At 38.6% G+C, this 27246-nt stretch overlaps 2 protein-coding genes across 2 annotated transcripts in view; both read left to right on the forward strand.

The window, feature by feature from the left end:
* The first annotated feature begins 1469 nt into the window (after nucleotides 1-1469).
* LOC111342011 (uncharacterized) lies at nucleotides 1470-2441 on the forward strand. The gene has a single exon (XM_022949054.2). The coding sequence runs from the start codon at nucleotides 1470-1472 to the stop codon at nucleotides 2439-2441; it is 972 nt and encodes a 323-aa protein (XP_022804789.2).
* A 1718-nt stretch (nucleotides 2442-4159) lies between these two features.
* Nucleotides 4160-27246, forward strand: part of LOC111342019 (TNF receptor-associated factor 4) — a 24005-nt gene continuing 918 nt past the window's right edge. The window contains exons 1-7 of the mRNA XM_022949062.2: nucleotides 4160-4344; nucleotides 4877-4940; nucleotides 22017-22118; nucleotides 22347-22511; nucleotides 22767-22841; nucleotides 23603-23680; nucleotides 24560-27246. The exon at nucleotides 24560-27246 is cut by the window's right edge and continues 918 nt beyond it. Of these exons, the coding sequence (XP_022804797.2) occupies nucleotides 4169-4344; nucleotides 4877-4940; nucleotides 22017-22118; nucleotides 22347-22511; nucleotides 22767-22841; nucleotides 23603-23680; nucleotides 24560-25321 (1422 nt within the window). The 5' untranslated portion in view covers nucleotides 4160-4168 and the 3' untranslated portion in view covers nucleotides 25322-27246. The remainder of the gene's footprint in view (nucleotides 4345-4876; nucleotides 4941-22016; nucleotides 22119-22346; nucleotides 22512-22766; nucleotides 22842-23602; nucleotides 23681-24559) is intronic.

Genomic DNA, 27246 nt, shown 5'->3' on the forward strand with positions numbered 1-27246 from the left:
TAAGTTGATTCGTAATAAACCCGTGAAAGTGATAAATCAGATACAATGGAATATATGAAGTTCATATATTTTGAACTGCGGTATTAGAACTGCGTACTTGCCTGATTTTTATCAGGTCTGATTTTCGCTATTGCTTAAATAGCGCTATCTACTGCGAGGATCGTGCATCATACGTATCTAATACCGCAGTTCAAAATATATGAACTTCATATATTCCATTTTATCCAAAGATAATAATGCTATATATGTCTATACCATTGTATATCCACCGTTCGCAGACAATACAGAATTATCCACGGTAATGTTTTTCAGTAAAGTATCATCCCAGGAGATTCAAATCACAAGTGGAATAAAGAGAACTCTTAATTCTATTCAGTGCGATATGTTAGTCACACGGCTTACCTTTCAACGATATATATATAGGTTATTAACCAAGCTTGTTCGGTCAAGATGGCTGGATATTGGTCAAGTTCTTTTTTCGCATTTTATGGATCGTGACGAAGTCGAGGTCCACAAAAATGCTAAAAAAGAATGAGGCTAATATCCAGCCATCTTGACCAAACAAGCTTGGTTAATGAAGGATTTCTTACATCGCAAAAATATTTCGCTTTGATAAGAATTAGGAATGACTTATTTACTTCGAGAACCTGGAAAGAAAGCCAACTGTGTCTAGCACAACAAACTCACGAGAGTCGTTTCTGTTTTCTTTATTTCTTGATCCTGCGAGCGATGTAATAATATGCTTTATTCCATCGCTCGCAGTGCCCGTGGGCAAGATGAAGCTAATCCTGTGTTCTGATTGGCTACCTGAGTTGGATTGCCCATGTTGATCCCGCGCATGAAGAAAAAATAATAGCAGTTATCGGAGTTGAGTTGGCTAAACAGCGGTCTCTCAATAAAATTGCATGGAAGCGAGGCATTTGGGCCAAGTGATTTAAGATGGTCGAAGAGTTTCACAGCGAATCTGAGCTCTGAAGCCGTATTCTAGACATTGATCGGCTACTCCCTATTTTTTCAAGCTTCAAAAGAATCAAGAACTATAGTCAGACATTGTGTGGCCTTTGGGTGCACAAATCGAAGCGATAAACCAGCATGTAAAGGGCTTTCATGGCTTTCACTGCCACTAAACAACAAAGACCTTCTGAAGACGTGGCTAGTAAAGATCAGACGAGAAAATTCGCCATTAAGCAAAAACTCTTTCCTCTGAGCGAGCATTTTGATGAAAAGTTTTTCTTTAGATGATTTTCTGGAAGAAAAGCAAGTCTGAAAACAGGATCAGTGCCGACCTTATTCTGCTTCACCAATCAGAAAACGAAGAGAAATCCACCGAAAGAAAGATATGACTTCAACGGTGTCGAAGTGAACCTAAAGCAGCTAAAACTCTCAATCTGTCTTCTTTCGAAGGTGATGTAGTCGTGGATGAAAATGTATGTAATGAGCAGCTTGTGGAGGAAAGGGCCTATCAAAATATGACCAATGAAGCAAATGAGGATGTTAACGGTTTGTCAGAGGAGCAAATGGAAATCACAAATTTGAAGCAACAACATATGAAAACTGAGCAGGATTTGCAAAGGCAAATAAAGGAACTTAAACTTCAACTTGAAGAAGAAAGAAAGGCAAGGAATGAAATGGAAATGTTGTTAAAGAAAAACATCTTCAGAATAGATAACATTAAGGACAACGACAAATTTTTACGATTCTACTCTGGCTTTGCTAACTACGATATCTTTACCACGGTCCTTGATATTCTTGGACGTGATGCAGCTGTTAACTTGAATTACAAGAACAAGGACAGATCAAAAAGTGACTCGACCCGAAATGTAGAACCTGGCCGAACTTTTAGCAATGAAAATGAGTTATTGATGGTTCTTTGTCGCCTCAAAACTGGTTTACTTGAGGAAGATCTTGCAACCAGGTTTTGTGTGACTCAAAGCATAGTGAGTCAGATAGTTAACACCTGGATTAAGTTTATGTATTTTAAATTTAAAGAACTTGACATTCTACCTAACAAAGACATTGTAGATGGGCAAAGAACAGAATGTTTTAACATGAAATACAAGAATACAACTATTATTATAGATGCTACAGAGATTTGCATCGAAAAACCTAGCAATCCTGCCGCACAGCAAATCACCTTCTCACCATACAAGAACACGAACACGCTCAAGGCTTTAGTTGGTATCATTCCAAAGGGAGTCATTTTATTTGTTTCTGAAGCTTATGGAGGCTCCATTTCAGACAGAAAACTTACACAGAAGTCAGGGCTTATAGATAAATTGCAGAGAGGTGATGCAGTTATGGCAGACAGAGGCTTCAACATTGGGGGAGATCTCGCGCACAAGGGAGTTCCAGTCAACCTCCCACCTTTTATGAATCCGTCTGGTCAGTTTGATAAGGCAGACATGCCTACTTTCGTAATTCATGAACAATTTTGGGGATAGAAAAGCAAAAAGCAGCAGAAGATAGTCAAAACAAAGAAAACAGAAACGACTCTCGTGAGTTTGTTGCGCTACAAACACAGCTGGCTTTCTTTCCCGGCTCTCAAGTCATTACTAATTCTTAATAAATATATCTTATTAGACGTTTCGTTGTGTAGTATCGCTGAGTATTTTTACGAGTTGTGCCGTATTTTGACGAGCCCGTGGGGGTGTCAAAATACAAATAACGAGTAAAAATACTCAGCAATACTACACAACAAAACGTCTAATAAGTTATTTATTATCTAACACGCCAAACTGTTATTTCAGTGCGGGCGAATTTCGCAGATATTTATTTACGGGGAGTACGTGACAAAAGTATGCGAAACGGAACGGAACTGGCGCGTTGTCGTATTGTTGTTTCTGTTTTCTTCAATAAATGAAGAAATTTCCTGGTCGTCTAACTGTTTTTCTTCGTTCGATTCATCTGATAAACTTGGATCTATATTTTCCAGCCATTCTGACTCTTCCTCGTCGGAAATGTGATTCAAATTGTCCGCCATTTTTTTTCCTAACTACAGTCCAATTCTTCTCTTGCGCGATGCGAGAAAACCTGTTTAACCGGTACTCTAGAGTACAAATACCGCGTGATGTTTGTTCTCGTCTATGGCGTTATTTGTACTCTACGAAATGTAGTTGGACAATAAAGCGAAATATTTTTGCAATGCAATGCAATAAATCCTTTATTAACCAAGCTTGTTTGGTCAAAATCGCTGGATATAAGCCTCGTTCGTTTCGCATTTTTATGGACTTCGACTTCGTCTCGGTCCATAAAAATGCAAAAAAAAAAGAACTCGGCCAATATCCAGCCATCTTGACCTCACGCTTGGTTAGTAACGCATTTTTCTCAGAGATGTCATGACAGACTCATTACAAGCATGTTTATGTCGATAATACCTGAACGAAATTTTTTAAATGATGAGTAGATCGTAACTTGCATGGACGAGGGACAATGAAGTAAAAATACGAACCCAAACCTTGCAAGGTATTGCTCGAGGCATTGTGGACAAAACCTGTGACCACATCTCATCAGAACGGCCTCTCGCAGAGGTACTTGACAAATTAAACAGAGCAAATCGTCGTCAATTTAACTCATAAAATCCTCTCCATAACCAGAAGGTAAATGAGCGTTTACACAGACTCCCATCTGCCAGGACTTTGCATTTAACTCCAACAAAGCTTATACTCTGTCGGCTGCTTCACACAGACTGTCACTTCACCGAAACAATGCTACGAAAACAATACAAAATTTATAAGAAATGACTATGCTTGACTGAGTAGCTAGTAAATTTTATGAAACTCGAAAGAACGCGTGACCCTCTTGCGACAGTTTCCTTTAACCCGTCTGAGCAAGATGATGTCTTCAACTCATCAGAAAATACATTTTACTCGACCTTAGGGACTTTTTTTCGGTCAGTGCGTCAAAATTTTAATGAAGAGATGTCATTGTAAGGGAAAGAAGTTATTTTTTCGTGCTGGAGAAAATTTTCCCATATAAGTATGGATTTTTTTATGCTTTTTTTTTTGCGAAGTAAAACGAAAATCTCAACGATTCTAACATTATTCTATTGATAGAGATCAAATATCGTGCCTGGTTGCATTTGATATACATTTTGAAACAGTAGTCGCATTTTTTGCATATTGCATCATAATTAAAAAAATAAGTTCGAGTATCCCGAGCGGTTTTCAAAATGGCGGAATCCGCGTCGAATGAATATCGCCCTCCCTTGGGCCACAACGAGAACTTTATGGAAGCAGTTTACGAGGATTTTCAGTGCCCGATATGTCATCTGCCACTAAAGGAACCTGTTCAAACGAGATGCGGCCACAGATACTGCAAAGGATGTCTTGACGAGGATATTAGAAGGTATGAATAAATGAAAACAACCTTTTGGTATTAATTTTCATTGCCTCATATAATCCATTATGCTACATTATGCTGCAAGAGTAGCTCTTCCGAGTAAGGGGTTAAAAATCAGTGTTACGTTCATACACATCAGTTACAATGGTAGTGGCGGCCGTGAAAATTTACATCACAATGCAATTTCGTTTTGTGACAATGCGTTGCCATAGTCAAAGTCATTTCGCAAACTATATGCTTTTGCTTCTACGGATCTTTAGCAAAATACATCTCAATCCGTATTCCCCACTGCGAATGTCTTCCGAAGTATCTCCTCCAAAGAGTCCAACATTATGGGGTAGAAAGCATAATAAGAGCGATTGCTCTCGTTTCAATTTGCTTCAAATCGAAACCTGATCTATATCGTCCTTCTGAACTTTCCGTTTACAAAGATCAAATCAATCCAAAAAATCAAACACTTGCATTAGCTGCAAAAACCTTCAAACGAGTATGATCTCTGAACCCAATGACACATTCATACTTATGAATTTTAACACAGGAAGCGAAGTCAAGGACGGTCCTTAACTTGTCCATCGGACAGGCAGAATCTAGACCCAGACAAGGTAAATAACCTCTTTAGCTTCTTAAGAGCAAATTTTGAGTGGACAGAGTGAAAATCGAAAAATATGGCATATGGTCTAGAAGTTGGTAACCTTCATGTTTTGCTGAGAGATTCATTACAGTGAACCAAGAGAGGTGTGAGGTTTTTTTTTCCCACACTTGCCTCTTTGTTCGAGAAAATTCATGAAAACTGTAACGAACGCCGGTAGCTGTAGAAAGGCAGCAATCAGTGATCAAAGTAGAGTCAAATTGACTGTGCTGACGAAAAGCGCAAAAGAGAGCATGCTTGTATCAATTTGATAAGTTTGTATTGGAGGGATTGAGGTATGGTCTAGGTCTAAATCGGGACCATATCATTTAATGCAAAATATCGCATTCCGCAGCAAATTTTCAATCGTCATTTTCTCCATGCGCTATGACTTGGATTCGGTTCCGGGTTAAGCTCATGATAAGTGGAGATAGTGTTGTTTTCGAGAATATAAAAGTTAGTCGGGTGCTTTTCATTTCTGCGCTGAAAAAACAGGTTAAACTTCGTGAAAAATGCAACATCGTCAATTACGTCACGATATAATCTAATTGAGCACTTCGTGGTCAAATCTGGCATTTCGTCCCGAATTCTTATCCATTTCCCATGGCGAAATTGTTTTCGATAACACATTCCGTAAGCTAACGGAGGGCGTCTGTTTTTCTTTACATATCCGATCACATTTATGATTTGGGAAAGTACTAGATAAAATTGAGCTTCATTTTGGACTTGAAAGAGAACATTCCAGTCATTTATACCGTTAGGGTCAAGTGTTGTCTGCCGATGACCTTGAAGACGAGCAGCAATCTGATACTACTGTAGATGTAACACACTCGAGCGTTTGTCATGCAAGGCTAAAATTATTAGTTGGGCGACCGACTATCGGTTTACCATCGGGTTTCTCCACAAAACTCCGTCACGTGTAATGGGGAATACTGCAGACACGTAGTAATAAAGGCGCAACCTTTTTTCCACGATTTCAAAGATGGCGGATGTGTCGAATATGTTAACAATGTGTGTCATCTTTTCTACGCTTAAACACTGATACAGACCCACACACCGTTCGCGGTAGACCCACTCTAAAAGATGGCGCGTGTAATGAGCGTATATTTCCAATCGGTCGTTCCGCGAACTCAAAATAGTAAAAGAATCAAATGATTTAGCGAAGGTCTCTCTAGAATCAAACCTGAAATCAAATGAGTTATCAGTAAACACTGAAATATGGATGTGGACAGAGTAACAGGAGAACATTTGCTGATAAATACAAGGTGCCTCGTGATCAAACTCTGGGAAACGACAACAAAGATGCCATGTTGGACTTTCATCAGTGAGGATAAACGTAATTGTTATGTTTATGTGTCCTCTATCGTGATTATTAAGCTTACATTTGTTATGCTTTTGCTCAAACAGAGTATATTATCCGCTGTTGTTTTTCTGTTCATTCCATTAGTTATGTCGCTTTTGTGCCAATAATAAATTCACGTTTTTGTTATGCAGGAATGTTTGTTTGGTACCAAATAACGCGGTGTCAAATGAATGTGATGATGCATAATTTGGACAAAGGAGCGCTATGCATAGAATAAAAGTGTGATGAATCAGCGTTGTGTGCACAACGAAATGATGTTGCAAAAGAAATAAAATATGCAAAAGAATTCAGTTCTCCTCATGCGGTGTTTGTTAGTCGTTGTGAAATTAACAGTGGTGAGTACCATGTGCGAAGGCGATTCGATCGTGAGCATAGCAGAATGCCAGTAAATTAACTAGAAAATCTTTCACGAAAAAAAAAATAAATAAAGAAACTGATGTGTGGAAGAATTCTTTAAAACATTCCTATCTCATCAAAAATGTATTGCTACATCAAATGCAGAGTTAGAAAAAGGAGCAGTAATTGACAGTATTAAGTTTGTACAAAAGATGAGAAAGAAATGGCATTCTAAACAGTCAACACTGAATCGAAAATTGTTGAGTTGTAGAGACTCTCAGTAAATATCTATCTTTGTATAGCTGTAATACATTAACAAGTGTGTACAAGAATGTAAGCCACAGAGGTCATTGTGCTACACTGAATGTGTGCAATGACATTGAGACAAATTGTGGGTCTCCTATACATGGTATTGATCCTATTCTAACAATCAAGGCACCATATAGTCAAGGTGATATCATGTAATTTGATGAAAATGCTGGAAAACAATGTGTTGTTATGAGTATGATTGCTCTGATTTATATTAAGATAAAAAAGAGAGTATATCTGGTACAAATTTTGGAGATGGGTAATCAATTGTATTCAACACTGTCATGATGTACAGGGCAGTTGTAGTTAAAGCAAACAGAATTACTGTCAATGATTGCTTTGTCTGAAAAAAATTACTAGCTTAAGTAAAGTGAAAGCTACAATGGTAATCTACATTAATGTGATTCAATAATTGAGGAATATCAGTACAGTATGTCTACAGAAAGGGCTTTGAATCACTCATGTCACAAAATTACTCTTCATTTATTCTGACAATAGAATGTAAACAGTGTCAGTATCTATTGTACTGATAATGGGAGTTATAAGATATTTGATTCTCATACGAGAGACGAATATGGTAGAAGCCATCCCTCAGGTACATGTGTACTATTAGAAGTACCATCTATTCAGGGCTTAGTACAGTATATTCAGACTATAGACTCCCTCAATGACAATTATGAACTCAGAGGAGTGCACATAAGTACATATGAAATAACTGCAGGGAACAGTTTGAGAGAAGAACACAACTGCTCTTGTAAACAATGCTCTGCTGTAGGGCTTTATGCAATGTGTTACTCAGCAGCAAAGTCTTGTAGTTATTAGAATTCCATAACCCTATGTTGCACAGCTGACTGAGGAAATAAATTATATCGTAAGATGGGCATCAACAGGCATCTAAAAAGGGCAGATTTATACACGAGTTTTAATATTTGTAGAGCTGAGATATCAGTCCAAATTAAAGCTCATAGCCACGGGATGTTGTCCAGTGGTTTAAACAATATAAAAAAAAAGTTGGAAAACTTAATTTTCAACAACTACTGGGAAATAAAGGGTTTTCATTGTGGCTTGCAAGTTACTGTTAGGTATTACTTGTATTTTTCAACAAACAGTCAGAGCAAAGTATATGTTCTCCTTGACATATGAAGATACTTGTGAACCTGCAATAAAACAAATAAAAATAAGTGGTATACCATCATTAGTTTAGTACAAGCTATTTCTAACATTGTTACAAAGAAAATTTAAACAGGTATTATTCACTACGAAATGCAGTTTTTGTCTTGCACATCTAACACGGACCTTCATCAAATCAGTCACAGCAAAAGCACAGACGAAAATATAGTTATGATAATTTGGAACCCACTCCAAAAATGAAAAGACTGCAACAGATATATTTTAGAAACAAAACCAAATTCAAAGTTAGACAACAGCAGAAGGGTGAGACAATCCCAACTATTGATATCTGCATTCATTAATTCAAAGAGAAAATCAGGGAAGGTCCTTACTGGTATGCTGTGTATACAATGTTTTCAAGATGAAATAGACTTCCTTGCTTTCAGACCATTACAATTACAATTTCATAATGTATCTTTTTTAACACACGCATCAATTGGCATGTACTTATCACCCTTGGGAAGGGGGACTCCTTAAATAAAAAGGACTGGGGTGCCCGTTGTACCTTTTAGGGGTTAAAAAAAGGTGGGCTTGGTACCCCTTAGGCTGTTGAGCCTCAAAAGGTCCACAGCAGCAGCTCCTGTGATACCTTTTAGGGTATTGCACCAAAAATATGTGACAGTACGTTGTTGTAGAATTGGTGTCTTTCAGAGATGAAAAGAACTTTATGCTACGCCCACAAACCAGGACCTTGGTATTTCTTTTAGAGCCTCTGCGCACCACGAATGGTCAACACTCATATCAGCACGTCTACCTGTAGCCCGACTTACGATCTTGGATCGTCTTGTTTCAATTACAAGGAAACATTTACTATTTCCCTTCTTGCGGTTTTCAGCCACGAAAATCACAGATACTATTGTGTAAATTATTTTGTTAACAAACTTGTTCATTAGATAATATAGAATAAGTTACCTTGGAAGGGTTCTTTCACTGAAAAGCAAAGTTCAAATCCATGTGAAAGTCCCTGTGGTAACTACTTTAACGGAAAAGTCAGAAGACTGCTGTGAGTGAATGAAGACTCTGTGGCAAGGTTTTGTTCGGTGATTATCAAACGAGAAGGATACGAAAATTTCCACAACCATGACTTACTGATCCCAACGCACCACCTTAAGGAAATGCCTTGCTTAATTAATCCTTAGTGAAAATCCATTTCAATTAATTGAGGAGAACTTCCTGCAATCACATGGAACCGCTATGGGCACGAAAATGGTAGTGTCATCAGCCAACATTTTCATTGTAGAAACTGAAACGAGATTACATGTGATCCAACCGAAGGAAAACCAAGCCAAGAGAATGGAAACTTTCTGATTGCTATTGTTTTCTCCCTTTGTGACTGCAACAGAAAAGAGGTAAATCGATTTATTAAACTAGCTAACTATTTCCACCCTGCTATCAGATTCACGGCCGAAATATCAGAGAACCAAATCACTTTCCTCAATACCCCAGTGTTTAAAGAGAAAGGATTTACAAATTATTCGATCTTGGATATCAAAAACCCACTACGAGCCCACCGAGACCTTTCAATTTACGAACTTTGCCTCTTTCCACCCACTGCGCATAAAATATGGTTTCATTAGAGGTGAAGTAATAAGATTTCTCAGAACTAACTCTTCCCAAGAAAAATTTGGAAAGAGCCTCTTGAAATTCGTGTCAAAGCAAGAGAGTACCTACAAAACATCATAGAAAGGTCCCTGCCAGGTGTCCGCTTTGCCTCAAGACAAGCGGCTCTCTGATCATCTAACATAGACAAAAGCCAAAACCCTGAACCGAACCTGAGTAATAGCGCATGGAAAAAAATGACAATTGAAAATTTGCTACAGAATGCGATATTTGGAAATTGAAATATTGATGATTTTCAAAAGCGTTCTGTGAGCTCCAAATTAAATGAGATGGTCCCGTCTTAGACCTAAACTATACCTCAATCCCTCCAATACAAATTTATTAAATTGACGGTTTTTTCAGTTTTTGTGAATTTTCTACAATAAAGAAGCAAGTCTGTGAAGAAAAAGACATTGCAATGTTTCTTAGTTCACTATAAGGTATCCCGGAATGAAATATAAGGATAGTCATTTTTCGATTGATGGGCCACTTCTCACGCAGTCTTGGAAAAAGTTTGCTCTTAAACGTTCCTACTGGTTTGCTTTTCTGGCTGTTTTCCATTGAACTAGAATATCTAAATGATTCTTCTTGGAAAAGGCTTAAATATTTCAAGTACTGAACAATTTTTTCACGCTTATATTTTAAAAGTATATATCAATTTAAGTTACTTGTAAATATACCGATATGTATTTTTGTTCTTATCTCTTCAGTTCGAATATCATGATTTCAAGGCACTCATGCTTTTAGTCCCTGATTAACAAAAAAACAAGATTATAAACTGAGATAACTCATTCACAGGTAGTTAATAATCTCTTGCAGAAAACTAGTTACTTGCTAACTAAAACAAATCTCCTTGTCAAATATGTGAATATAATAAGTCAAAATATTTAAGTCGGAGATATGTTGGTCTCCTCTCAGCACAAGGAACCGATTATATGACATACACGCTCGACCACTGAATAAAATTTCCGGCTTGGTAATGGATAGCACAGCGTCGATCGCGTAGACGGAGAAAGTAGGGGACCTAGTTTACCACGAGATCCAGTGATCCTTTAGCAACCTTCCAACATTGAATGTCTTTGGAAATCAGCAATGTTTATTTTTTTAGTAAAGGACAAGGATGCATCAATGTCAAAGTTATCCAATTCAGTTAAAAATGATAAAGGCATCAGTTTGAAAAAAGATATCTATCAGACTTTAATGCCACAGTGCTAGTCAGGCTACCACTTACTTTCTGTGGTCGAATATCCTATCCAAGACTTAAGATTACTTCCTACCTTCGCGGGTGTCCTTATGAAAAAACTTGTACGCGCGCTACTTTCATTACATCCTTCCAAAACTATACAACAGAAGAAAGCTTAATAAATGCAAACTACGATGAAAATATAATTTAAGTCAGTTTTCCTATTAGGAAATTTCAGGAGTCCGAACCGCGTGGTTTAATGTGATTGGTTAACAAACAATAACTCAACAATTACATAACTGTGAATAATGGCCAGCGGTATTGCCATACATAACAGGTTCTTCGATTAAAATTATCGTGTATCGGATGCCGCAGCACAAGCAAAATGTCTACGCAGTCACAAGGCATCAATCAACAAAAGTATGTCAACCTTTTTCGATATTCTGATTGGTTGTCTAGATATCAACATCTAAAGTTGAAGTAATTAAAACGTGCCAGGCGTGTTGCGTAAATAAACGCAAACAAAAAACTTACATTTTCCTCGTATAAACATTGGCTAAATCCATTCCTGAAAAAAACCGTGGCAAAAAAGCGATCATGTCTCTTCAAAGTCGTTTCCTTGGACTTCGAAGCAACCTTTCACTCTAATCTTTCTTGTAGCAAATTACTATGTTTGCCCCCTGACAACCCCAGAGACGTTTGCGAAAACACTAGGATCCGCGAAATGCGAAAGAAAGGATTTTGGTTGCCTTTCATATCACTTTATGCCTGGGATGTTTGCAAATACAAGAGTTGGTGTCGCAAAATCCTGCTCTCATTTACTCACCTTTTAACAGTCTAGATGAGTCTGACAATCCTATAATCTTGAAATGCATGCCGACCTCCTTAGTACACAGTTTCTCTTATCAATTGCTTTGCCAACTTTGTACTGATTTTAACATTTTCGGACCTAAAGTAGTTCGGGGAAGCATAGTCTCTGGCCTACTTGAGTCACTACGAAAAGTAGAAGCGTCTGCGCACGAAGGAGGTTTTCTTACAGATTTTGATGTTAACATTAATGGATTTTCGATTACTATTTGTAACCTTTAAGAGTGGCTATTACACCTCTGTCTGATACTTACAACGAAATTGATTGTTGACCCCCTCCCTTTTCCTCGCCCCACCCTTCAGTAATAATCTGCACTTTTGCAATTGAGCAATTTCTAAGTACGTCTCAACGCAGAACCAGATATTGCAGTAGACAGCTGCAAGAGATTACATATCAATTGTAAGCAGACAACCTCGGATAAAATATGTAAGTATTTCTATATACATGTCAGGTTTTCAACCATTCTCTTTTTCCTTGTGCTGAGAGGAGACCAATATATCACCGACTTATTTGTTTTTCGGTAAACCAGCAACTATCTCGAGCTTAACAAATAACAAGTCAAACATTTTGGTAGCCGTAAATCTTTTTTACTGTAATAAATGCCACACAGGGAGGTATGGACAATTCCTGAGTATTTTAACTGTTTCAATCGAGTAGCCGAGTAACATACAGAACACATACACCGAAAACTAATTCGTTATTAAACCATGTACTCTTAATCCGATCCTTAAACTATGTATCATGCACAAAATGTCCCGTTATATTACATTTTAAACTTTGTAGACTAGAAACACAACATGCCAAGTGAATGTCAAAGTTGACCGCTGAAGAAAGTTGCGGGCGCGATCTGATCAAAGATGGCGGATTGTTCTTTTGATTAACTTCAGCGTTTAGGGTATCAAATTATCTTTTTTCCACCAGCACATATCATGTAAGTCGATAAGTATCACGCCGTAAAAGACCAATCATTTTGATGGATCTTTCCGAGAGCTCTGTCTGCGTTTAAGAGCGTGTCTGTAATTTCCGACCACTCGAAATTGGTTCAAAAATAAATCTTGCCTTAAACGTTGCATATGGATAAGGAAACCATTGCCTATCATCGGAACAAAAGTGGCTTAACTCAGATTTCAAAAGTTTTTATTTTTGAACAATTTTCCGCACATAGGTCGAATCGTGAAATTGACATCATTTGTGTACACAAAATGAGCAATCTTTATTAGGATCTCACGCTGTCAAAAAATTGTTTAATACGCGAGATATTCTGGAATAAAACAGTTTAATACAGCAAATTTCCAAGTGTGATTAAAAAGTAGAGTATCTTGATAAATTTCAACGCTGTCGTCGCGCCAAATATGCCACTCCTCGACTAAGCCGAAAAGTGGTACTTTTTAAGTTGCGATTTCTCTATACAGGGACAAAACTAGATATCAGGAGTTGCTCACACTCAACAACCGTTCATGAGAGCACCATATTTCATAAAAATATCCAGGGCTACTATCGCAGGAAAAAAAATAGAGCTAAGTGGAAATGTGAGATTTTCACATACCTGTACGTTGCTGCTTTCAGTAATTTGCATTTGTAATTATCCATAATGAATCACAAAATAATCGCAAATTAACAGCTCAGCGCGCTTACTAATACTATAAAATGTCTGTGAGTTAGGCTTTATTCTCCGAAGGTCCAAGTATTCCATGGATTTCTTTCCGGGTACGCGTCTGTCGGAATTTAGGTCATTCATTCTGTGTGACGATTCAACGGCACCGGGTATTTGTATGCTAGCGCTGTAATCCTGTCCATCTTCCAACTCTAAAGCCATGCTGAGAACAATATCCCCTAGAATACACAGCTCCATCCGAATTCAAGTGGTAAACTGTTCCAAATTTGCCGGTCATTTGTAAGAAATCGAGTGACATTCATCGTGACATTCTTATCTTTGATAGACAACCCTATGGCTCGATAATATAGACAGCCGCGGGCCGAGAGTGGGGGAGTCATTGGAAGCTACACGCCATTCGAAGCTACACGAACTATGATCGCGATAACTTCCTTGTGGACCTATCTCTGATCCTATTTCATATGGTTTATTTCTTCGAAAGTCTGGATGACCAAGTTGATGCTTTTAATTGTTTATTTCTTGAGATTCTTGATGTTTATGCACCGATCAAGCGCGTAAAAATTAAATCACGCCCTAACCATTCATCACCCAGAGGATCAAACAGTTGATGAAGATGCGTGATTTATGGTACAAAAGCGCTATCCGAACAAATGATCGCCTCTGCTGGAATGCCTACAGATTCTTTAGGCAGGAAGTAAAGCGTGAAATTAGACTTGCCGAGAAAGGGTACGTTCGCACCGAGCTTCAAACTGCAAAGGAAATTCGAACACAATTTGGAAAGTAATTAACCGTTGCTTACCAAGGAAGGAAGTCCCTTTGAAAACCGAGAACTCTTTGAGCCTATCCAATTCGTTCATCGAGTACTACACTTCAGTTGGAAGAACAACTGCAGACAAAGCAAGACGACTTGCTCAGGAATTTGGCTTCCCTGTAAGCGGTCATGACTTATTTTACAACTTTGCAAATGATGTCCATGAAAATGACCATCGAGAGCTTTTTAAGTTTTCTTCGGTAACCGAATCTCAAGTTGAAAATAGCGGTAATGGTCTACCCTCGAATAAAGCTCCTGGTGCAGAAAAAATAACATCTAGAGTTTTTAAGGATAGCCTTCCTGCAATACTCCCGATAATCACGCATTTGTTTAACAAGTCGTTTGCTACAGGCACTTTTGCTAGATCGTGCAAAATGGCAGAAGTGATACCTGTCCCTAAGTCTGGCGATTCCAACGAACCAGAAAATACACGCCCTATTTCCTTACTTCCAATATTATCGAAGGTCTGTGAGAGACTCGCCCATTGTCAATTTGTTGATTTTCTGAATCGCTCCGGAAAAATCTCAAAGTTTCAAAGCGGTAATCGTGAATTACACTCTACCAAGACGGCTCTACTTAAATTTTCAGATAACATTTTAAAGAACATGGATGAGAACAAAATTTCATTGATTGTTTTATTAGATATGTCGAAAGCTTTCGACAGTATTCAGCATGAGCGCCTACTTATGAAACTCCACAAAATCGGCGTCTCTACTACCGCTTGGACTTAGTTTAAGAGTTACTCGACAAAACGCAGTCAATTCGTGAGAATCGAGGACGCTATTTCTGATCCATTACCTTTAAATTTCGGGGTTCCCCAAGGCTCCATCCTAGGTCCTATACTGTTAACAGTGTATGTTAACGATTTATTGTCGATTCCTAAGCACTGCAAATATTCAGGTTACGTAGACGACACAAAAGTTTTCTTACCTTTTCCCTCTAGTGATATTACTGACGGAAGCAATGCGTTAAATGAAGACCTTTTGGAAATATCCCGTTGGTGCTGCAAGAATTCCCTATTGATTAACCCTGACAAGACTAAACTCTTGGTTATTTGCGCTCCACAACTCTTGCGTAATTTTCCACCTCTATCTGTTACCATCCTTGGAAAAGAAATTGAACCTGTTTCTGTTGCAAGAGACCTGGATGTCTATATCGACCAAATTCTCAAATACAATGAACAGATATCAAAGCTAGTTGCGAGATGTGTTCACAAACTTGTTCAAATAAATAGGATAAAGCACTTAATACATCGGAAAACTCTACTTTTAAAGATAAATGCCTTTGTATTTAGTAAACTCTTTTATTGTTTGACTGTTTGGGGAAACACATCCAAGTCAAATATAAAGAAGCTACAACTGGTTCAGAACTTCGCGGGAAAGATTGTACTCGGCCTGAAAAAGTTCGATCACATCTCTCAGGACCTTAAATCACTTAGGTGGCTTCGTATAGAAGATAAATTGCGATTAAACAGCCGTCATGGTGCATAAATGCTTACACCATCGGGTGCCCATCTATTTGAAAGACAAATTTGTATATAGGTCACAAGTTCATAATAGACAACTTACATCTGTTGATAACAAGGATCTCAACTTGCCACACTGTCGACTTTCTACCGGCCAGAGGTCACTTACCTTTCGGGGAGCAAAAGTTTGGAACTCACTCCCCTTGGACCTAAAGTTAAGCCCTTCACTGAAGACTTTTAAAAAGAATGTATGCGAACTGCTTTTAAATAATTTATCATGAAACGTTGTATTTAATAGTTAATATTTAATTTTATCTTTTATTTCATTAAGATCATTAAGATTTTTAAATTATTTCTAATTCATCTAAGATTTTCATTTAATTTATACTCAAGTTAGTCTGTTTGCTATTTAAATATTGCTGCTGAAAAGCCCTTTTCAGGGAGCGCAATAAATAAATATGTATGTATGTATGTATTGGAGACAACCGCATTCTGTGACCAGTTCTTCTATCTTTGCAACAAAGTCTTGTTTTCTGTCCTTCGATGTGTAAGATATCTCAACAGCTCGATGAGAACACTATCCTAGTAATTGTGGACTAAGCCATGAAGTTCCAACCAAGAAAATATCGAGAGAAGCAATGTGAATGGTTCGGGAAAGGTGGATTGTCGTGGCATGTGAGCAGCGTTATTTCGAAGCCCGCGCAATGAGACATTTAACGTGGGGTCTTTTGTTAACTTGTTTGACAGCAGCAACCAGGACTGGTTTTCAGTGGCATCAATTGTTCAAAATCTTCTCCAGACAGTTAAAATGGAAAACCCAGGGAAAACCAAAGTATTTTAAGATCGGACGAAGCAGGCTGTTACCACAGCAACATGTTGATCTTACCTGCAATGACATTTCTAAGTCAAAGTCAGAGGCCGAACATGGGGGAATATGCCTCTACGTCAAGGAATCTATTCGATTCAAGTTTCTCGACGACCTGGCGGATGAGAATTTTGAGATTATATGGACTCAGTTGCTGTTGGTTTAGTTTACCATTCTCCAAACGCAGCCGATAAACCTATACTCGATTATTTGTACAACTGTTTATCGATAATCGAAGCTCGTTTCCCCGGTTGTGGTACGATACTGCTCGGTGATTTCAATAAAACCCTAGTGAAGAAATCTCGACTCAGCAATGGTTTTAAACTAAAACAGCTCGTGAATTTTCCAACTCGCGGTACTAATGTGCTGGATCCTGTTTTTACCAATTTGAGCGATTATTATGATTATTATGCAAATTAAAGCAGCTCATTGCAAAGCGACAGAGAGCTCTTGCTGAGGGAGATTAAGATCAATACCGCGTTTTTAGATATCATGTAAATAGGGAAAGGAAACTATGTCGTGCCAGATTTTATGAGTCTACAGTTGAGCAACTCAAGGAGTTTAAGCCAGCTACTTGGTGGCGAGAAGTTGAAAAACTTAGCGGTGTGTCTAGCGTATCAGGTTGCCTGGACCCTGCCACATTGAACCAACACATTGATTGTGGCCAATCAACACCCCCTACCTTGCAAGACATCGCTAACACGATCAATAAAGCTTTTCTGGCTCCGATAAATGTCTTTGAACCCTTGGCAGCCGAAAGTTTCCCTCGTCCTATAGCAGAACAGTGTCCTTTGAAAGTACTGGAACCGTCTGTTTTCAAAAAGATGTTATCCTTATATCTATCTAAGGCAATGGGACCCGACGGAGTACCAGGCTGGCTTCTCAAAGAGAATTCTGACCTGTTTGCACAGCCAGTTGCTGATACCCTTAGCTACTCGTTCCAGGAGGCTAGACTGCCAAGCTTGTGGAAGGACGCCGACATCGTCCCAGTTCCCAAGGAGAAAACAATTCGTGACGTGAATAAACACCTATGCCCGATCTCGTTGACACCTGTACTATCAAAACTCGCCGAGGATTACGTTGTCGAGCGATACGTCAAACCGGTGAATAAACACCTATGCCCGATCTCCTTGACACCTGTGCTATCAAAACTCGCCGAGGATTACGTTGTCGAGCGATACGTCAAACTCGCCGAGGATTACGTTGTCGAGCGATACGTCAAACTCGCCGAGGATTACGTTGTCGAGCGATACGTCAAACTCGCCGAGGATTACGTTGTCGAGCGATACGTCAAACCCGCAGTCCTTGCAAGGGTGGTTGTGAATTAGTTTTGTACTGTGTCGAGGTCGAATACCACGATTGCCCTCATTAGTATGCTGCATTCATGGCTCTGTGATACAGACGTAAATGGAGCAACTGTACGGACCATCTTCCTTGATTTCCTTAAGGCCTTCGACTTGATCGATCATAAAATTTTGGTCCGTAAATTTATGAGTTATAGTCTACCAAGTCCCATCATTACCTGGATCACTGACTTTTTGACGTGTAGAAGGCAGAGTAAAGCTTAACCAGGATTGTTCTTCTGAGTGGGGCTCCATTCCATCCGGGGTCACACAGGGCACAACGCTCGGCCCTTAGCTCCTTGTGATCATGATTGACGATCTGTCGCCTACTAGAAACTGCAATATGTGGAAGTACGTGGATGACACCACAACATCTGGGGTGTCCAAAGGAGCCAGAATAGTGATCTTCAGTGGTTTGTTGATGATCTAAATCGACAGATAGCTACAAACGGTTTCCAGTTGAACGAGGTAAAATGTAAGGAGCTACGCATCTCATTTTTAAGATCCTCACCTGACTTTGACCCAATTGTGGTCAATAGTAAGGAGTTATAGTGCGTTCATAAATTTAAGATGTTAGGTGTCACCTTCTCTGTTGATCTTAAATGGAATGCGCATGTAGATGAGATAGTAAAGAAAGTCAACAAGCGGCTTTACTTCTTACGCCAGTTAAAGCGCGCCCAGGTTAATTCTAAGGAGCTCGTTAAATTCTATCTTACATGTATTAGATCTGTTATGGAATGTGCATGCACGCTCTTTCACAGCAGCCTACTTCAATATCTATCAGTTGATTTATAAAGATACCAGAAGCGCGCATTACGTATAATTTTTCTTGATAAAGAATATGATGAGGCACTAGCGTGCACTGGGCTTATCTCGCTGCATGAGCTGTGCGAGAATATTGCCAACAAGCTCTTTTCTAACATTCTTGTACCAGGTCGCAGGCTGCATAAGCTCTTGCCGCCCAGGAATGTATCTAGAGTGGACTTAAGGATAAAGCGCGCTTTCAATTTACCTGTGGTCCGTACGAACAGGTGCCGTCATAGTTTTATCTTTCATCATTCACGCACGCTTTGTATAAGCTGACTTTATTGTATGTTACCTAATTTTTAATATTTTAAAAGTATGTTACCATTTCTTATATATTTCTTAATACTGTAAATGAATGCGTAATTCAACCTTTGGTTGCAATGTTTTTCAAATAAACGATCTATCTTTCAAATAAACTATCTATCTATCAAGTGGTGTATAGATTTTAGGATATGATTTCTCGGAACCACAGAGTGGAAAAGCAATTTGCGATAGGATTATCTGTACAAGAAGTCAAGCATTAAAACTTACCGCGATGAAGGACACGACATCCTCTCTGCTGTTGACATGCACTCTGCATTAAAAGAACGAGCAGTAACGCGACGATAACTGCTAGTGTCGGTGTGACTGACGAAACTAAGAATACTTTGGGCATCGATAAAATACAAGGGCTTAGCAAATATCACAACTTTCGGTTCGAAAAGAATAAGGTCAGAATCTGGAGGGCTTACAGTATCAGCAAGGGTAAAACGGTTGCAACAAAATCCATGTACAAGAAACATCTAGTCCATTCCTCCTTATTAAACGTTTCCAATACACATGGATTCTTTCCTTGAAAACGTAGAACAATGGACAAAAAGAGAGGAACAGAGGAAAACTGAGGCGTTGAATAAATTGGCGTATTTGATTGTAATGAGCCAGGGTGCGCCGGACAAATCGTTCGACACATTGTCTGATTTGGAACTCCATCTAGATGTTGGAGACAACCAATCCTCCGCAAGGCTGCCAAAAGAAAATTTGTATGATTGCCTAAGAAGAGACTGGGCTAAGCAGTTTTCTACCATCACCAATTTGAAGACAAAGAAAGACACAGCGAATCAAGAGGACCTACTGTTTGGCAGTTGTTCAGAATTGTGTCAAGGATGGGCGTTGGCAACAGGTTCAGAGAATGTCCGTTTTGCAGAGCTAAAAAGGCCTATCTAACGACAAAGTTTGACCTTGGGATGGTGACTGGTAACAAACTGACTCCAAAAGAAGATGCAGAAGATATTCGACGAGCACTTGTGAAGAAACGAGGAAGGGGACAGACATTTCTCAAGGGAGGAATGGCTAAAAGAAAGCCAGATAAAAAGCTTCTTCTCCAAGCTAGCGTCCTCTCGAAAACATTCAACACCTTTAGAAGGAGAGGAGGCAGCGGGAGTTCAATGGGAAGGATTTGAAGATGAAGTAGAGCTTCTAAACTCTATCGCTGCGCACATTGGTTTGAAACACCCCATTATCTATGACACTTTCAATGTTTGTGAATAATTCAATTCTCAAGGAAATTCGTGATTGTTATGAGATACCTTACACATCGAAGGACACAAAACAAGACTGTTGCAAAGATAGAAGAACTGGTCACAGAATGCGGTTGTCTCCAATGACTGTCCTCCCCCCCCCCCCCCGCCCCCGGCCCGCGCCTGTCTAGATTCTCCTGCGATCGAGGTCATAGGGTTGTTTATCAAAGAGGAGAATGTCACGATGAATGTCACTCGATTTCTTACAAATGACCGGCAAATTTGGAACCGTTTACCACTTGAATTCGGATGGAGCTGTGTATTTTAGGGGATACTGTTCTCAGCATGGCTTTAAGGTTGGAAGATAGACAGGATTACAGTGCTAGAATACAAATACCCGGTGCCGCTCAATCGTCACTCAGAATAAATAACCTAAATTCCTACAGACGCGCACCCGAAAAGAAATCCTTGGAATCCTTGGACCTTCGGACAATATAACCTGAATTACAGACATTCTACAGTATTGGTAAGTGCACTGTGCTGTTAATTTGCGATTATTTTGTGATTCATTGTGGATAATTACGAATGCAAATTACTGAAAGAAGCGCTGTACAGGTATTTGAAAATCTCACATTTCCACTTCGCTTGATATTTTTCCCGCGATAATTGCCATGGATATTTTTACGGAATATGGTGCTCTCGTGCACGGTTGTTGAGTGTGTGTAACTCTTGATATCTAGTTTTGTCTCAGTACGGAGAAATCGCAACTTAAAAAGTACCACTTTTTCGCTTAGTCGAGTAGTGGCATATTTGACGTGACGACTGTGTATACATTTATCAAGATACTTTTTAATCACACTTGGAAATTTGCTGTATAAAACTGTTGTATTCCAGAATATCTCTCGTATTAAATCAGTTTTGACAGCGTGAGATCCTAATAAAGATTGCTCATTTTGTGTACACAAATGATGTCAATTTCACGATTCGACCTACGTGCGGAAAATTGTTCAAAAATGAAAAATTTTGAAATCTGAGGGAAACTACTTTTGTTCCGATGATAGCAATGGTTTCCTTATCCACATGCAACGTTTAAGGCAAGATTTATTTTTGAACCAATTTCGAGTGGTCGTAAATTACAGAGACACGCTCTTAAAATTTCAACAATGCACCGAAGCAAATCGAATCTGGTACATTGTTGACATAATGGCTACCTATCTAACAAATGATATCAAGCCAAAAGTTACAACTGAGGAACCACAGAGACATGGATGTCCTATCAAGTTTCTTCCTAGATTTCTTTTGTCAGAAAGTTCGACTGCATGCGCCCTTGATGTTTATCATAAAACGTTGCGTTTCCTCGAGAATAATCCAAATATGGCTGAAAAAGTCGTCTTTACTTAAGCGAGAGGTAAGGGATCAAATGAAATGAAAAAGTTAAAGCAATTCAATTTTCTTAAATTCTAATAGATATAGAATACGACACAGTTGATTTAATTTGCGAATAGATTTTCAGTTTGTCGCAGCAGCAATGCAAAGTTAGCCAATTAATTATGCCAAAAATGCAAGAAATGGGGGTTTTCAAGGGGGACCCTATATCTCCTAAGGAATTAAGTATTTTGACTTATTATTTTGACACATTTGTTAACTAATGATACTTAGCATTTCTGCCAAGTTTGAGCCAAATCAGGGATGTGAGGTTTAGCGCCCCCTGCCCGGTTTTCTCGTGGACACGCTCTTAACTTTAATTTTAATTGAAACTTTAGGACTTTATTTTCAGGCTGGGGACATAAGTATACAATTATGTGATGATCTTGTTTTAGGACATTTTCCCTGATAAAGCAACAGAAAGAAAGATTCTCTCTCTTGCAATCAGATGTCCAAATGATAGCTGTGGATGGACTGGCGAACTGAGGAACAAGGAGGTAAAAACCAACACCCATCCGATGTAGCTGAATGTCACGTGATTTACATGTAGCTGAATGAACACCTTCATCCGCATAATAACCTTATTCTCCTAGCAACTTTTCCTTTTAATTCGTGGCTCCTATATGGTGAAGAATGGACATTGGGTTAGGGAGACTTGAGATCCTTAGCTGTAAGACAGAACAAATTAACCTTAAATGCTCTGTTGTGCTTTTCTTTTGAAAAAGGTCCACCTCAGGTCTTGTCCTGTTCATCAAGTGCTGTGTTCCAACAAAAACTGTGGCGTAATCGTCATAAGAAGACTTCTTAAACAACATGAAACTCTTAGGTGTGTCTGGAGAATCCTTCAATGCACACATTGTTCTGAATCCCACCCAGCGTGCAAAATGCCAGTAAGTACTGTGAGAGTCATTGAATTCCCCAACAATACATTCTGCAACATCTTTAGACTCAATGTATAACACTCCTCGCCAGGCAATCTTTCCTCAATTAAAATCAAAGGAGAATCAGCGCGTATAAACAAAATTGTATTAGCTTTTAAACGCCCGAGTCCTGAGGGGACAACTATTATGATAATGAGAACCAGATATATTGTGAAATACAATTTACACATCCCAGTCTGTGTTTCTTGGATTCTTTTTTTGTAGGAACACTTTAAACAGTGCAATAAGTTTCCAGTGACTTGTCCAAACAACTGTGGTCGTTCAGTTTCAAGGGATATGGTGAGGCTTTCCTCTTCTTAGTCGTTAAAAGTTGTCCTTTCTATATACAAGCTAAAGGTGTTTATTATATGAAATGTCTGTCTGTAAGTTGCTTGATTAAAATTTGCTTGTTTACGACCGGAAAATGCCAACAATTTTTATATAGGCTACAATAATTCTTAAGGTGATTCAACCTCATTTTTTTCGTATTCCCTCCAAAGCAACTCCGACACTTGTCGCTCACTCCCAGATTTTATTTAGGGGTACTACGCTCTCAGTCATTGAAATCAAGAGAAGAGATCGGAAAGCATTGGCTAGGGTCATCGGGCACATGGCTAGGGAAGGAGTGCAGAAAAGAATTGTTTTGAAAACTTCATTCTAATATATCAGCCCCTTGATGGGCCAATTTTTGAATATTTACGAAACGCTGGCATCTCTGTCAATCTCTCCGAGTCTACAGACAGTGCTAAAGCGATTCTCATTAGATTTTATTTCCACCGTCCTGATAGCCTGTTCCAGACTCTCGGCTAATCGAGGTGACGATTAAAAGAGTGGATGAGCGTGAAACAGTTTGAGACTTTGCCTGACATCCACTGTTTTTACGCGCGCCCGAATGTATATGTTCAGTCCCAGAGATCGTGTTGCATGCCTCTATTCTTTATTCTCAGTTGGTGGATACGCTGTATCGTTTAACAATAATTAAAAGTAACTCCTTGAACAGTATAGTACCCACAGTAGATACCTACACTTAAGTACTTAGTCATTTACCTGATGTGATGCAGGTTTCGACTCACACTGAAGATGAATGTCCGCGGACAATCCTTTCCTGTCCCTTTGCACGGGTTGGTTGTAAACAAAAGGTAAGGAATTAGACTAGAGGCCAAGAGAGAAGCAGCATGTGCATTTGGCTTTCTGTGCAAAAACTTTAATTTATAGACATCTGCCACTATATGTTTTAGAAAATCGTTTACATTATTAGACGATTATTCAACGGTCTTAACTTCAAACTTGTTCAATAGCGCATGTACACTAGACAAGGCACGCTTTGTCAATGAACGATTTACTCTATTCGAGAGAAACTTGGCAACAACGAATTGAAAAATGAAAGCACAAAATTATTCGTTTTTTATAATTTTTTTTTTTTTTTTTTTTTCGGCTTTCATTACATGTTCCGGAAACTATTTTCTTGTCACGAATAATTTTCCCAGAAGTTACAAAGTATGTTACCTGGCTAGAAGAAATTCATTGTTTTGCCGTGTCTTTTGCGGTATGAAGTCAGACAGTTCCGGTTCGATGGCGCATCCAGGATCTTTCCCAAGAGAGAGTTTATTACTAACGCTGGACGTAAAACTGATGTTATGTTTCTGACGACGCGGACTGAACGATGTTATTACATTGCTAAAAACGTGTCGTTTGAGTAAGATAAATTCTTCCATCACATTTCGTCTCACTTGAACACCAGTTAACCAAATCCTTTTTTCTGCAGAATACTAGTTATATTAGAAAGCCACAGGTCAGGGTAAGACGGATAGGCCCATTTCACCCACTTGTAGCCAATCAGCTCGCTTACTTTTCACGCTTTCAGAGCCGCACATGCAATAAATGACCTTTTCCTTGGTAGTTTCGTGGCTTTAAAAGAAAGTCCGACTGGTTTGGATAACCCTATCCTATGTTAAGCGCTCAAAATAATTTATCATCCGTAAAAGTTATTAGTTAACAAGAAGTACATTTTCCTGCAGGTCCAGCGTCAGGAAATGGAGTCTCATCTTGATTCAACAACAAGAGTCCATCTTGATTTCACTTATTCCAAGAATAATAACACCGAAGATGAGTTAATGGACACAAAAACTAAGTTAATTGAGACAAAAGCTGAGTTAAGTAAGACAAAAGCTGAGTTAAGTAAGACAAAAGCTGAGTTAAGTAAGACAAAAGCTGAGTTAAGTAAGACAAAAGTTGAGTTAAGTGAGACAAAAGTTGAGTTGAAAGAGGCCGTCAAACAACTAAAGTTGTTAAGTGTAAAACATACAAACTCTTTTCTTTGGCGGATCGACGGTTTCAGTGAGATTTTAAAACGGGCACAGACCGATAAAGACGAAAATGATATATGCAGTGATCCATTCTACACAAAAATTGGAACAGAAAGTTATGGCTACAAGCTAAAAGTAGAATTTTATCCAAATGGCTTTGGCAATGGCAAAAATACTCATCTTTCGGTTTCCATTATCGTAATGAAGGGAGAATATGACGTTATATTACCCTGGCCTTTCGCTGAGAATGTTAAGTTGACATTGATTGATCAACAGGAGAATCCAGGCCAACGGCAAAACAAAACTAAGGAGTTCGTCGGGAAAGATCTTAAAAGCTTTGCAAGGCCTGTGACAGACGAAAACATAGGATGGGGTTTTGACGAATTCGTTTCTCGTGAGGAACTTTATGCGAGACGCTTCATTGTGGATGACACTTTGTTTCTTCAGGTTGAGATTAAGTCAACATCAAGTTGATTTCATGTTCCAGTCCTGAAAGTAAATTAAGGAATAGGACAGATATATCATCTCGATATGATTTTGTCATATTACATCACAGATTAAATCGGATAAATCTTTTACTATCCGTGATAAACATCTGAAACTATTTAGTTTAGTGAACTCACTAAGCACCAAATACACAATCCCATCAGCAATATGTAACAATAGATTTTCATTGAATGCGATGAAAATTAAGATGCTGTATCCTGGATACTCCTAGCCATGATAGCTTCAACAGTAAGATTCGAATTAATTCCAGTTATTTTTATTTTTTTTTTATTTTGCTTTTTTTTTGCGGTACAAAAACTTGAGAAAATCCCTCAACTCAGGCAAACGAAGTGAGATATTATTAAAATGTAGGCATACTTTTTTAAGATTGATAGCGAAATCAGCCGAGGTTTTTTTTTTGTCAGAGAGATTTTATTATTGCCTGTATTGTTTAACACAGATGTTTGTGATGCGCCATGAGCATGGCAATACCGCCATATGAATAAAAGTTATCATTGTTACTATTAGTTGCTATGATACTTCCGACTCGCTTCTGTCGGTAAGTGATCATTTACAAAGTAAACCAAATAGCAACGAAAGCTAAAGATGTGTAAGGGTGACATAAAGGAAAGGGTTTCTGGGTGATGTTTTGTACTATAAGTTCTTTGATTTAAATTTGGAAATAAACTCACGTAACTTTTGGAATAGCTTTCCATGTAAGTTGTTTCTTATGATTCCCTTCTGGGCTGATGTCTGGGTGCCCGTTTATTACAAGTTTCCGAAGTTACCGGTTCCCTAGAGCTGTTTTTTGTTTTCCACTTTTTCATTCGAGATCGAAGTATTGATCAATTTGAGTTTAAAATTTAAGATATAAAAAAAAAAAAAAAACTTCGGAGCATGGACCGGCTTTTGATCCGCGGCAAATATGCCTTCGGTCCCCTAAAGCGACTGTGACTTTTGCGAACAGACTACAGTTCCTCCAAATATATATACGACACTGATAACGCGGTGCATAGCGAAACAGATTATTAGCGAGGGCGGCGAGGGCTGATTTATTCATTAAGTTTAGTTTATTAGGACTATTAGATATGCAAGACAAACTATGTTTATGTAAGAACAGCAAGGAATTTATTTGTTCGTGAATTGATACTTGCGAAAATCCAGCTTTATGCTTTCCTACACCGGTTTAATAATCGCCCGACATTACAAAAATAGAAACAAGCCACAGGGAGCAAACGTGACGAATTTGCCCTTATATCCTGTTAGTCGAACAACCTTGTCGCAAATAGGATTACCTCAGGCATGTAACGCGATCACAATTCTCAACAATTTATAAACGAGATTAGGTCGAACTGCAATTGTATCGTGACCTCAGTTGGAGAAACGGTCGAATACAACTCTGGCTCTGTGCATGATAGGGAAACGTTGTTGATACCAGAAAACTTATCCTAAGATCATAATAGTTGCGCCTTTACTCGCCAACTTTTGATTTTGTCATATAATTCCCACAAACAAAGACTTAGATGGACCAGGTATGTCGGAGTTTTCACAAGGAAAGCGTAGAAGACAATTCGAACGCACAGTGGAAATTAAGGTTTGAGTAAATGCAGTAGATAATCAAAATTAGAAATGAGAATAGAAAAATCGGAGGGATGAAACTGAAGGGCGATAGGGATTGAAGGGTGCAAAGTTATAATTGAAGGTTATAGCTGAATTTGTGTCTCTCGAACTAAAAGGAAATACAGCAGAAACTAAACTAAGAAAATATCCCCCAAAAATGTAACACTAGCCTAATAACAATGCAGCGATTATAAAGTGAACTGAAAGCGATAGATAAAACAATAATACATACCAAAAAAGGAAATATCTTAAGAGTAAATTAGGGAAGACTTATTCTGCTCTAGCTCCTAACG

Source organism: Stylophora pistillata, chromosome 6, assembly GCF_964205215.1.
Source record: "Stylophora pistillata chromosome 6, jaStyPist1.2, whole genome shotgun sequence".
Taxonomy (NCBI): domain Eukaryota; kingdom Metazoa; phylum Cnidaria; class Anthozoa; order Scleractinia; family Pocilloporidae; genus Stylophora; species Stylophora pistillata.

Coding starts and splice junctions, on each gene's coding strand:
- LOC111342011 (XM_022949054.2), top strand. CDS start 1,470: ATGACCAATGAAGCAAATGAGGATGTTAACGGTTTGTCAGAGGAGCAA.